The 14345-nt window shown below is 44.2% G+C and overlaps 1 protein-coding gene across 2 annotated transcripts; it reads right to left on the minus strand.

Moving 5' to 3' along the window:
• Positions 1-315: 315 nt before the first annotated feature.
• Znf367 (zinc finger protein 367) lies at positions 316-13741 on the minus strand. 2 transcript variants are annotated; one of them, XM_038333911.2, is made up of 6 exons: positions 12789-12945; positions 10239-10247; positions 7425-7575; positions 6120-6239; positions 4881-5019; positions 316-2814 (listed from the first exon to the last, which is right to left on the minus strand). In XM_038333911.2, exons 1-6 carry the CDS (start codon positions 12792-12794, stop codon positions 2592-2594), a joined length of 648 nt encoding a protein of 215 aa, XP_038189839.1. In that variant the 5' UTR covers positions 12795-12945; the 3' UTR covers positions 316-2591. The 2 variants fall into 2 exon arrangements, with proteins under 2 accessions (XP_038189839.1, XP_038189838.1); XM_038333910.2 differs by lacking the exons at positions 10239-10247; positions 12789-12945 and adding an exon at positions 13154-13741.
• Positions 13742-14345: the final 604 nt, after the last annotated feature.

Here is a 14345-nt window from a genome sequence, read left to right on the forward strand (position 1 = left end):
AAACAAACAAATAAAAAACAAACAAACAAAAAAGAAACAGTAATTCAGAGTATATATATATATATTATATATATATATATATATATATAATGCTAAAGGCTAGATATATGATGTAATTCAGTGGTAGGATGCTTGCCTATTTTTTTTTTTTTTTGAGGCCCTGAACCTTAGAAAAGCTATCTGAGAGAGCTAAGGTAATGGATGTCAGGTTATGGGTTGTTTCTATTTTTTAGGGTTTGTTTTTATAGCAGTTATTTTATTTTTGATAGAGAAATAAATTATAAAACCTGCAAGAATGACCCATGTCCTTTAAGCTTTAAATTAAAATAAAATTTTATTCAAAGCATCTTTTAAAATTACAGCATGTTTATTAATATGCTGTTAACTCTGCCAAACTACAACTTAGCCATATGAAGCATAAAACACTTCAAAAATCTGAATGTAACCACATTTTTAAAACAAAAAGCAGTCATAACACACCTCAAATTTTAGATGTCAATGTATTTTGTCCAAGTACATAGCATATATATATATACCCTTTAAAACATGGCCAATGGTAAGCAGTTGGAATAATTTCTTAAACTGTCCAATCATACAAATAAAAATACTTGGGAACATAACTACATGGGTGACAAAGTCAGCTGGAGAAACTAAGCCCTTTTATCATCTGTGAACTGGCTAACTGCATTTTTCAAATTGTACTGCTGTCCTTAAGGTGAGCTGATCAGATTCTAGACTTCCCAATACTGATGAGTGCTGCACTTTGACCCACATACTCCATTCATCTGAGGGAAAGTTCTAGAGACAATGTTGAACCCCAAACCAAGAAAATTCAGATGCTATGGTCTCTTACCAAACTTATAAGTGCTCCAAGTTAAAAGTCTACATACCAGACTACAAATAAAATTCTTAGACCATTACAAATATAAATTCTGTCATTACAAAAAGCCCCTAAAGATCTGCAATTGACTGTACAGAGGACTCCATTTTTACAGTGTGTCCTCGTCACACACATTATTGTAACTACCACTTCAGTTTCACACCAGTGCTATCTCCCCTCCTCCCCCTCCAGGCTGCGCAATCTAACTACCAGTGTACTACAACCACTGGGATTTCTGATAACAAAGCCTCATCCTCAATAGTGCGTAATCTAAACTTGTCGGGTGCTCTCTCAACTCAGAGAAAAGGCACTGAGGAGCCCATCTTCCCCGTTACTTTGAAGTCTTCAGTTAAGGGGTCTATAAATCACCGTGTTCTGTATCTAATTTCATTCCCCTTTGAACAAAAGCTCAAGTGACAGAGATTCCTGACTCCATAAAAGATGTGGCTGCCTGGCCCTGGGATTCTGTTCATTCCTAAATACACAACGTGTGTTCAATAACTTCATCTAATTGGAGAAAATGGTTTTGAACCACCAGACAACACACTTACAGTTAAAACTATCTCAGAAGCCTGCATACTCGAGTAGCGAATATTTACTCAAGTGTTTAACTGATAGCTCAATTTAGTGAACACAAAATAGCTTGGCATGTTATTCTGAAGTGAAGCAGAAAGGTGGGAATATGCACTGAGAATATAAATATGGAGGCTTCCACTTGCTAATAATGCTAAACAAGCAGTACAATTAAAATTTAGTGTTTACTATCAAAAGACCTAAAACATTTCACTACAAAACAACCCTGCAGATGTCCCTTTTATTAATATAAACACAAGTGCCAATCTCATTACAGGGCCCATAAAGATCTCTCTGGTGTACGTACACACACACACACACACACACACACACACGCACACGCACACACACACCAGTTGCTGGGTTACCTAGACTTTGCAAGATTAATCACTCAGGCCCAGCAGCTGAGCAATGTGCAAAAGTCCCCAGGCAACAAGCTGGGTGAGGAGCGCTTTCTAGGCATCAGCATTACAGTGAATTAAAAAGCCCAGAAAGATGGGATAAGACTCATTTTTCACCAGTTTAAAAAACTCTCAACTACTACCCCTTACCAAGATCCTCAAATACCTATTTTCTTCCAAGTCTATAACTTATAGCATCTTTACAAATAGTTGGCCTCCCATTTCTCTAGCCTTAATGGGCATGTGATTTTACAATTTAAAAAATATGTATCTTATACATATGTCTCACACTGCCCTGTTTCAGTGTTTACAGTACTGTCACACATACTAAAACTGTTTAAAATGATCTTATAAATAATCTATTTCAACCTTCTTTGGCTATTTGTACCAATCTGTTTTTTCATACAAATGTCTTATTCACAAAGTGCTTCCTGTGAGAACTGCTTTCAATGAATGCATTAAACTTGCAAAACCTAGCTTCCCACAACATGTAGCTTCTACCCTGTAACTGCAGTCCATATTTACAAAATATTTTAAACTTTACATCTAATCCATTTCTGTATAAAAAAAAAAGTGCAATTCTCTCTCACCCCATGTCTGAGGCAACAACATTCTTCATAAGTTTCTACAGAATAGCAGCCTATGATAAGCAAATAAGGTGCTTAGCTTATGCCCAAGGATCTACTTTTTAAGTATGCTGGGCAGTACTTTTGTACAGTGAAGAGTCAGTGTCAGGGCTACTGGCGGAGTGGCGCCCCTGTCAGGTTGGCCAGCTCAATGAGCGCCAGGGCCCCATGCAGACGCTCTCGCTGCTCCTGCAGTCGGCGCTGGGCGCCGCTCTTCTCATCGTCCTCGCCATCAGACTGGAGGTACTCCAGCGGGTCCTGCTGCTCCTGATCAGCCTTCGGAACTAGCTTGCCTTTCAGGGTGGGCGTGCGCTGCTCTCTCATCTCCCAGTACCTGTGTGAAAGGCAGGCAGATTATTTACATGGTAGATATCAGGCTGTCAGCAGTTAAGAGCACTAGCTCCTCTCCCCAGCACCTACATGACAGCTCACAACTGTCTGTATCTCCAGTTCCAGGGAACCTGATGCCCTTTTCAGGCCCTCATGAACTCCTGCACAAACATACATGCAGGAGCACACACACAAAATAAATGCTTTTAAAAAGTAGTTCTCAAAAGATGAAGCAAAAACAGGAAATAAACATGTTTAAAAAAATTCAACATCCTTAACTATCAGAAAAATTAAAATTACATTGAGATCCTATCTTACCTCAATCAGACCTATTACATACTGATAGGAATAGAAATAGCTCAGCCACTTCAGCTATCCCATAGGATCCGTGTACATGTAGGCTTACCCCGGCACTATTCACAGTAGCCACATTATGGATCAGCCTAGGTCTGAGTAGATGAACAAATGAGGAAAATGCTGCAGATGCACACTGTCAGAACACGGTTTAAGAATGGACCACCGTAAGGAGGTTCTGAGCACCTGCGAGAAAACTTTCAGTGCTGCCCCTGTGCACTTTCCTCACGTGGCTCCTCTTAGCCCTCAGGGTATAAATTGTCTGGTGCTCTAAGTAGGTTGTTTATTGCATGAGACTGTAGTCAGCCTCATTGGTCAGCTCCATCCTCCCACGTTCCACCACCTTTGCAACAGTAAATCATATATAATGGATTTTATTCAGCCATAAAGAACAAAATTATGTAGACATAGAAAGACAAATATCATGTTTCCGCTCATTTGTGGATCTCAGATTTTATATAGTTTCATTAAATCATTGATGTGTATAGTAGAAACAAGAATGTCCAAGGGAATAAAGGTGACTAGAAGAAAGGGATATAGAGGAATTACTGTGATCAAATTACCTGATAGACTTTTATGTATTTAATGAAGTCTATTACAATATCCAGTGAAGATATATTAATAAAATGGAATGTTGTTAAAGCGGTTCTTTAGTAATTGTTTTTCTGTGACTATTCAGAAGTAGCACATGGGAGACCCATTTCCACAGGTGCATGAAATTCAGGAGAAGACTCCTCCCTCAGGCGTCTATAGTCAGCCCTTGCTGTTTCAGCCTCATACTCCAAGCTCTAATCATGTGTTCACCATTACACCATGTGGTGCGCCGTGTCTGTAGCTCAGCTCAAGGGTAGAACATTTGCAGAACATGTATCAAGGCCGAGTTCAATCCCCAACACCAGGAAAAAACAAACAACCCCCCCCTACCTCTATGATTATATATGAATGATCCTTAGACACCACCTTTCTTATTTTCTAACTCAGGAGATCCACCTGCCTCTGCCTCACAAGTGCTGGGATTAAAGACATGTGCCACTACTGCTCAGCTTTTCTGAGGAGTGGGTGGCGAGACAATGGTTAACTTTTGGCAGGATTAAACATTAAACCTATGAAATATGACCAACAGCTGGGCGTGGTGGCACACGTCTTTAATCCCAGCATGTGTAAAGCAGAGGCAGGCACAGCTCTGTCAGCTCAAGGCCAGACTGGACTACAGACCGAGTTCCAGGATGAAAAGAATGGCTAAAGGAAGAAGGGAGTCCTCCAGTCAAGAGCAGAGGCCCCAAACAACAGTTGCACGGCTGCTAACAAGCCGTGCTAACAAACATTGGCCCACCGGGGCTGGGAGGGGGGGGGTGAGCCATAGCAGCACTGCCGAGAATCTGTAAGGATGTTTGCAACAGACAAGTCTTTACGTCAAATATCCTAAGAGAAATATTTTTATACTGACCACCTTGTTGCTATGACTTGCAAATTCATGAGTGTTCCATATTTTAACAGTGAAACAAAGGAAATGAGACTATTCTTGAGGCAGCACACAAACTGTTATATTTCATTTCTATCACACATAGATCCCACGAAGAAATTAAGGGTTATCTGAACTATTTTATAAAGTATGTATAAAAGTAATTTATTTAAAATGAGAGGAGAATTCTCAAAATGTAACATGAACCCAAGCCCCAAAGGCACCTTTCTGGGAGACAACACACACAGCCTTACTTTGCCAGCCACTCGGCAGCAGCTTTGTTGTCTGCAGACTGATGCTTGCTGAGTATATCCGTCGGCTCTTCTCTCTTCAGCCTGGCATAGGGGTGCTTTGGACAGTGGCGGTTTGCATGGGTGAATCTGCTTAGGCAGCCTTTAAAACACAGAAGAAATGCTCACTAGAAACTGGACATTCAGACATACTAAACATCTCAGTTCCAATACATTCTATAACCAAACAAACTTCTATAGTCACATCCATGGGATCCAATGCCCTCCTCTGACCTCTGTAGGCACCAAGAACACATACAGTATGCATATATGCATGCAGATAAACACATGCTCATAAAATAAATTTAGAAAACTACGCTTTCTATCATGTCAGCTGTGGTTTTGCACACCTTTGATTCCAGCACTCAGGAGACAGAGGCAGACGGATTTCTTTGATGAAGCCAGCTTGGTCTACATAGTGAGTTCCGGGCCCTGCAATGCTACATGTGAGACCCTGTCTCAGAAAAAGAAGTTTCCTCTCATATGTGGAAACTAAAAATAAATGCCCTGTAAACATTTATAAGATTAAGATGTAGACAAATTATCAAGAAAACTACCAAAAAAGGACAGAACTATACTGAAATATAACTGAAAATTTATGCACTTTTAAAATGATTTTTTTGACACTGTGATTTAAAAAATAACATTTCAAGGGCCAGCAAGATGGCTCAATGGGTAAAGGCACTTGCAGCCAAGCCTGATAACCTAAGTTTGATCCCTAAATCCAAGTAGTCAGTCTCCCGACCACACACACAAATAGATGGATATAAAAATAGATCACTTTAGAAAAGATATACAATGAGGCTGGAGAGATGGCTCAGCAGTTAAGAGCACTGGCTGCTCTTCCAGAGGTCCTGGGTTCAATTCCCAGCAACCACATGGTGGCTCTCGACCATCTATGATGGGGTCTGATGCCCTCTTGTGGCATGCAGGCATGCATGCAGATGGAGCACTCACTCATAAAATACATACTTAAATAAAAATTTAAAAAGAAGATATATATACTCCAGTTAATACAGTACCTGTCCTAGCATGAGCCAAGATCTGAGCTTAATCCATAGCATGGGGGTAGATTTATGTTTTATAAAAGCTTTTCAACAATTCTCTCTTCTCAAAAAATCTAAGTAAAACTACCAGTTGGTTACTAAAAATCTAAGTAAACCTTACTCTAACTACTCTAAAATATCACTTTTAACACCATACCATTTTCTGAACAGACAAAAGGCTTCTCTCCGGTGTGAAGACGTTGATGTGTTTTCAGCTGTCCACTCTGAACAAAGGCTTTTCCACAATCAGGATAGTCACACAGATATGGTCTCTCACCTAAGAAGACAGACATCATATCAGACCTGAGGCAGAAAGGTAAGAGGAGGAGGGGACAGGAGGACAATCCTCTTTACAGGGGTCAGAACTGCAGTGAGCAATGCCCCACACACCAGAGCAGCCCTCCTCCACAGAGCACCCTTCTTCCTCTAGGTCTTGAGGATTTAGAAACCCAGATTATAGTCCTTGCTAGCAGCATCTTCAGCTTCTGTATACTTTTCTCCTCAACACTCCAGCTATGAGCGCTTTCCTGATTGATACACTCTGTGGCTATTTCCTGGGTCTCGCTCACCAGAGGGGATGCTGTAATAGCCTGCTAGCTGATCTCCAGCCTCCATACACTGTGCCTCAAGCTGGACGCACCAGCACAGAACACTGCTTTTCATTTGTAGTACCAGTAATTCCTCAGACCATCCCAAGCCCTGCTGAGCTCCTTGGACAACTGAAAGTTGCCTGCTGATTTTTAAGCGGTTCCTAATATTTGCTCTGCAGGCAATGTCACCAAATTCATTAGCTACTTGGAGAAGGGTCTTTATTTTCCTCCAGAAGAGACATTCCAGCCAGGAGGCAATGCCTTTTTATCTGTTTCTTATCTTAAAAATACTGGTGATAGTGGAGCACGCCTTTAAATCCCAGCACCCGGGAAGCAGAGGCCAGCCTGGTCTACAGAGCTAGTTCCAGGAAGCCAAGGCTATACAAAGAAACTGTCTCAAAAAAAAAAAAAAACCCATCAATAAACCCATAAACCCACCCTTTCAAATCCTCACATAGGCTCTCAGCAGCACTTTGTACCCCTCATGAAGTGTCCTGTGGTGTTTATTTACCACAGGAGTCTCCTGCAGAAATTCTCTTACTTTCTGCTTCATTTAAAATTCTACATAAAACACAATGAAAGCTAGATAAGATGCTCAAAAATATCAATTTTAATTAACATATTTATTGCAAATGACAAACTTTAACCAATTACAAGTCTTTCAATATGACTTAAAACAATGACACATCCCTTAACATCACATTACTTAGAGACACATTTACAGTCATGATAGCTATATATGCAACCAGGCAATGGTGGCACACGCATTTAATCCCAGCAGTCAGGAGGCAGAGGCAGGCAGATCTCTGTGAGTTCGAGCCCCCAACTAACCAAGTATTACTTCTAGCCATTTCTACACGTTGTCATCTTACCTGTATGAGTCCTTTTGTGAGCCTGGAGTGACTTCTCCCTCGGAAACACCCTGTTACAGATGTTACAGCGGATCCTACTGGATGAATGTTCTCCTTCATTTATTAAGTCCCGGACAGTGTCTGCTCTGGGTCTACCACGTCGGATTCCATCCTGTTAACATTTTTTATAGACTTTAATATAATTTCCTATAATCAAAGCAGTATACAGGATGGTCGAGTTGGGGGAAGGATGGAATGGGAGAACAATGAAAGGGAGATATTGATAGAGCCATTATGGGGTTAGGGAGAAACCTGGTGCTAGGGAAATTCCCAGGAATCCATCAGAATGACCCCAGCTAAGACTCCTAGCAATAGAGAAGAGGGTGCCTGAATTGGCCTTCTCTGTAATCAGATTCGCGAAACCCTGAATGTCATCATAGAACCTTCATTCAGTCATTGAAGGAACCAGATGCAGAGATCCACAACCAAACACCAGGCCAAGCTCCAGTCAAAGAGAGGGAGGAGGGAATATATGAACAAGGGAAGTCAAGATCATGAAGGGGAAATCTACAGAGACAGCTGAATCAAGTTTGTAGGAACTCATGAACTCTAGACCAACAGCTGTGGAGCCTCCATGGGACCAAACTAGGCCCTCTGCATGTGGGAGACAGCTGTGTAGCTTGGTCTATCTGAGGGGCCCCTGGCAGTAGGACCAGGATCTGTCTCTGGTGCATGAGCTAGCTTGCTGGAGCCCATTACCTATGGTGGGATGCCCTGCTCAACCATAATGCAGGAGAGGGAGGGGCCTGGTTCTGCCACCTCAACTTAATGGGCCAGGCTTTGTTGACTCACCAAGGAAGGACTTACCCTTTGGGAGAAATGGATGGGGAGTGGGCTGGGGGAGGGGAGGGAGGGTGGGTGATAAGGAGAAATGGGGTTGGAATGTAAAATGAAATTATATATATTATATATATATATATATATTAAAATAAAAGATACAAACTGAGTAGCATCAGCAAGAATGGGCTCCAATAGCCCACCTCTGCACAGATAACAGAAAACTAGACTCAGTGGTCGCAGACCTAGTATAGTCTACCAGCAACCATCTCATCAAATACTGAATCAACAAACATCCTTACAGCATTTTCACTAACCCATTCTTTCTTTACCCAGTAGCAACTTTCAAAATGTCTATATTCTTAGTGTGTGACCCTGGTCCCCACTTGCAGAGACGGCAGGCCAGACCCTATTCTGTCTGCTGTGACCTGAGCTGGGCATTTGATGAACTGACACAAAGCACTTGTTTTTGCCTCACCTAATTTGGATATCTGTCAGGATTTAACTATTGAGAGGGCATTGCTCATGAACCTTGTAAAACCCGCTGTTCTCTGGACCAAAATATTGGTTTCAGCTAAAGCAAGCAGACACAGGAAAAGCCTGGGAGAAAAAAATCAGGGAGAGGTTTTTTTGTAAAGTTAGGACACCAAAAAACACAGAAAACTGAGCATACTCCCAGAAAACCCTGAACCCAGTCAGAAGCTCTATCTGGGGCTGATCAAGCTCAACACACAAGAACGTGAAAGCTGTAGCAGTGTAACAGGTGGGTAAGCAAAACATGTCCACAGTTGAGAATGTGGCTCGGGGTAGAGGCACTTGCTTATGCCGGAGGCCTTGAGCTTAATCTCAGTCCTCTGCCCTAGAAAGAGATATCATAAACGAAAACGGCACAGGTGCAGTTTTAACAGGCTACTGAAACTAAGGTAATGTGGACTCAAAATAAATTATTATACATTTAAAAGGTGAATTAATAATTTCAGGACAATCACCAGGAAGTTTAAAAAAGAAATTAAAATGGTGTATGAGGGAAGTCAGCTCAACATGCAAGGCATCAATAAAGAAATTGGGAAACAGACCAAGTTGAATGAACATTTAAAAAAAAAAACAACAGAAGTCCTTCCTCACCAGTAACTACTTTGAAAATGAGGAGGGCAAAGTCTCCCATTAAAATGATAAGACTGAGATTTTCAATAACAACTACATGCTTTCCACAAGATTTAATTTAGATAAAACATGACTATATTAGTAAAAGGACATTAAAAAAGATAATTACAAATACTTCATACCAAATAGACTCCCTAATATGCACAATTAAAAATGACATTAATGGAAGAAATAGTTCAAAATAATCTGGAGACTTCAATAGCGTAAGGCAAATAAGCAGGACCACAAAGAAAGAGGACAGACTCTGCCTTAGCAGGGTGAAACACATCCTAATGTATCCTAGGTCCCTTTCCTGGACACAAAGAATGAAGCTGTAAGTGAACAACACATGGAAAAACGGAAAGAAAGAAAAAAAACCTTAGAGAATTAAATACTCAAAAGATGTACAAGACAAAAGAGAAACCATTTTGATATAGCTGAAAACAGATTACAACTCATGAGTCAGGAATCTGAAGGTCTAAAGACATCAGTACAACCCAAGCCAAGTTCCCAGCGTCTGTGGCTTGGTTTGCAAAACTGGAAAGGATCGTTCTCTGTGTGCTGGGAAATGCGGCTCTAGGATCACTGTTCAGTGGATGCAGGGATGCAATGGATGCAGGGACAGTGATGAAGTTTTCAAAGTTGTACAACAGTCAATATCCTAAATGTCAGAATTGTACGCTTCATGTTAATAATTAATGTCATACAGTTTTATCTTAATTTAAAAAACAGGTTCAAGTATTTAATCCCAGCACTCGGTAGAGGCAGATGGATTTTTATGAGTTCAAGGCCAACCAAGACTACATAAGCCTCAAAAAAAAAAAAAAAAAATCAAGACACTATAATGGCACATACCTGTAACCCCTGCACTCAGGAGTAGAAGCAGGATGATTACAAGTGAATCTGAGGCCTGCCTGGGCTACAAATGAAACTCTATCTTAAAACCAACCAACAAACAAAAGACAAATAGCTGATAGCATTCCAGCGTGCCACAAATGTATTACAGTAACAACAACAACAACAACAACAGCAAGACAGAACCGAACAGTGTTCATGGGAAGTCTGTACTATCTCTCATCTAAAACGACATGTTTTTCTTTAAAAAATTCATTTTATTTTCCAGGTAAGTTGTCACATCCATAGGTTACAGGAAAACCCAACAATGCTACAAGTATCATGCACAGCTACAAGACAGGCAGGGGCAGGAGTGAATGGTATCAGAGAAGCAGACCCCTTGGGTCCCAAAGCATCCATCATGAGCATGGGGGCATTGGCTGGGGGATACACTATCCTGGAAAACAAGAATGCCACACCTGTCCTTTCCCTCCTAAAGTGTAACCACCAGGTGACGATGGTAACAGTTACACCAATAGTGCTACGTGATCTTGTAATGAGGAACCAAAACAAGCAGGCAGGTGACATATTCTTTATCCACTCAGGAAGACAGCGTAGGTACAGACACAAAAAGAGCAACAGAAAGCTGATACAGAGTGTGCACAACTCAGATGTTAACACCTCCCCTAGGAGTCATAGCAACAAACAGAAAGTAAACACTGCTCACAGCTGTTCAGTGCAAAGAGCTGCTGACACCCGCTACCGCACAGACTCCATCTTCCTGGAAAGTGAGCAGACTCAGCCAAGCACCATGATTCACTCAGAGCCTGGGACGAAGATCATCACTGTAACAACATAAGGGGCACTGAACTCCCTCTTTAAACCAACACCTTGACCAGAAACCAGAAAAGGTCCCTTTCTCAAATAAAAGCAGAGTCCTGCACTTTCTCTCAGGTTTAGAATCCTAAATGAATTTCTGGAGCTGCACTTGGATCCCTTCACCAATGAAAATAAAAAAGACAGAATCTATCATCAAATTACTTCTGAAAATTACAAATATTCTGTGAGAAGAAAAAAATACATATGTAACAGCCTTTTCACTTCCACATTACTTCTGGTATATTTTCCTCTAAAAGAGGTGAAGATGCAAAAATAAAACTCAAGTTTATGCACTGTGAGAACATTTACACAGATCTGTGTAAATATAAGTCTGACTCAAATAAAAAAGAACACAGTTATGATTTTACTTATTTACAACAGTGGTTCTCGACTCATGGGTAGTAGCCCCTGGTGGGGGAGGGTCAAATAACCCTTTCACAGGAGTTGCCTAAGACCATCAGAAAATACAGATATTCACATTACAATTTCTCATAGTAGAAATTACAAATATGAAGTAGCAATGAAATAATTTATAGTTGGGGTCACCACAACATGAGCAACTGTATTAAAGGGTCACAGCATTAGGAGGGCTGAGAACCATTGATTTTACAACATCATTTTTCTTTGATAATCCAAAAACATATTGAGTTAAAACTAAGATTAAGCTATGGGAGGAATGGGTAGAGAGCTAGCTCAGTGGTTAAGAGCACTTTTCCAGAAGACTCAAGCTAGATTTCCAGCACCCACATGGTGACTCATAACTGTCTATGACTCCAGTTCCAGGCATGCACAAGTGCAGACATACATGCAACAAAAGCATCCATACACATAAAGTAATAAAATTAAAAATTAAAGTCACAAATACAAAACCTTCCACAAGTGTTTGTGCATGTAAGCCATTACACTGCTTAACCTTACAAGGCATATTCTAAGAAAGACTAAAGCATTAACACAAAATGATAGCTACCTAAGGCACCTAAGATGATATCCTAGGAGAGACTACCTAAAGCCGGCAACAGCAGCTGTTCCCTACACCAACACAGGTATCAACACCTCGACTGCTTTCTCAGATATGCACTGACGTGCAACTTCAGTACTTGAAGTGTGCCAAAGCAGTCTTACAACTTAACTGCTCTCCAATAATAATGACACAGGTAAAGACTGATTTCCTCCACTAAAACAGTTTCAACATTCTCGTTCAAGACTGTAATGGGACCAAACTTGTTTCAATTTATAAACAAAGTATCTCTCTATCCAGTAGTTGATACATATGTAGCAAGCCTACGTTATTCAGGCACCCAACCAATAGAACTTGGATATCTATCTCGTATTGTCAATGCTTATTCCACACACAAATTTACCGGCACCTTTATGGAGCGCTGACGACTGTAAAGTATTAAAGTCTAGCTCCACAGACACAGTACCGGGTCCATCCAAGCAGTCACCCTGTACCAACACTCAAGCAAGGCTCCCCACAAAATCTTGACCAGCACTCCCACTAGCCAACCATGCGATCTTAATGAAGACGGTTTAACAACTCTTAAGCCTCAGCTGCTCCGGATAGAAAGTGTATATTGGGCATGGTGGCGCTAGCATAGAATCTCAGCACTCGGAAAGTAAAGGAGGGTGGAACTCCGGTCTACTTAGGGAGTCCCCGGCCAGCCAGGGCTACACTGATACCTCGACCCCTACCCCCATGTAGGCTGGAGCCGGGGGCTCACAACCTTTCTTCCCAGATCTAGAAGCCTGAGATTGCGAGATCAGGAACAGCAGTGCGGGGTGTCTGGACCACGGACACGGCCAGCCCCACTCATCACCCCGCTGCACCTGCTGCCCTCGGCCCGGCCTAAGCTCCGCGCCCGTCACGTGACCGCCCCGCCCCCAGGGGTCCGGTTTTGGCGCGCGGCAGTGACGTCAGCGTCCTGTCAGCCCCCGCCCCCGCCGCCCCGCTTCTCCTCCCCAACCCCGCCCCGCCCCGCGGCCGAGCCGCACCGTTAACGGGCCCAGGCTGCCCCGCGCCCCGGCCGGCCGCCCGCCCGCCCTCCCGCGCCGCTCACCTTGAGGTGGCCGCTGTCTGGGCTACTCGCCTCCTCTTCGTCCTCCCCGCCCGACGCGGCGGTCACCGAGGCGGTGGATGGCGGCGCACCCCGCAGCGTCGGGAGCTCAGCGGCCGCGGGCAGCCCAGCCGACACGACGCCGCCCGCCGCCGCCCCCGGGCTAAGCGTCACGTTATGCGCGTTCTCCCCCCAGCGCCACGGGTACACCATGAAGTCGCTGAAACCCGGGCTGGTGGGGACGAGCGGCGGCGGCTGCTCGGGCTCCCCCACGCCGCCGCCGCTGCTGCCGCCGCCGCTGCTGCTGCTGCACGGAGGCGTTGCCGGCGTGGTCCTGATGACTGACACCAGCACGCGCTTCGGGGAGTCGTGGCAGAAGATGACCGGCGGCGGCTCCGCCATGGGTGCCGGGGCGCCGCGGATCATGCCGGCCGGCCCGTCTGCAGCCCTCGCGCTCTCGGCTCGAGCTTCGGATTGCTCGCCCGCGCTGTTCCGCCTCGGCGCCTCACAGCCGCCGGCTCATGGCAGGCGGCGCTGACAAGAGTCCCCGAGAATAACAACCTGCCGCCGCGGTCCCCCGCTCCGGCTTTTCCCGCGTTACATTTCGCGCCTGGGCGGAACCAGTCACCGCGAGGACCCTGCGGCTGGCCGCCGCGATAAGTGACAGGGCTCGCGGACCAATAGCAGGGCCCAGGCTGTGTTTCGTCCGGAGGGGGCGGAACCAAGTCCGAGCGCGGGTCCTTGCTGCCACGTCATTGGCCGGCGCTCTCATATTTTTTTTCCTCTCTTTTTTTTTTTTTTTTTTTTGTCTTGAGGGCCAACTGCGTTCGAAAAGTCGGTCGGAGCGCGCGTCTCCTCCGGACACACCCGTCGGAAGCTCCGCCCCGACGGGTGAACCCAGCAAGAGAGGCGGGGAGGAGGCTGATGATTGGAGCGCTGCGGGGAAGGGGCGGGGCAGAGCACCCTCGGCCCCGCCCACACCAGTAGAGGTCGCTGCTGGGCAGGAAGGGCTCCCCACCTCCCCACCCTACCGAACCCCGCCCGCCTGGGGCCCGCCTGTGTCTGTTGGGCGGTGGTTCCCGCGCGGAGCCTGTTTAAAGGGCCGTGGCCATGCCCTGGCCCTACCCCTAGCTCAGCGACTGCAGCGCACAGGTTTTTGTATTCGAGACGAGTCACACGAGTCTTTCGGCATAGG

Source organism: Arvicola amphibius, chromosome 6 (genome assembly GCF_903992535.2).
Source record: "Arvicola amphibius chromosome 6, mArvAmp1.2, whole genome shotgun sequence".
Taxonomy (NCBI): Eukaryota; Metazoa; Chordata; class Mammalia; order Rodentia; family Cricetidae; genus Arvicola; species Arvicola amphibius.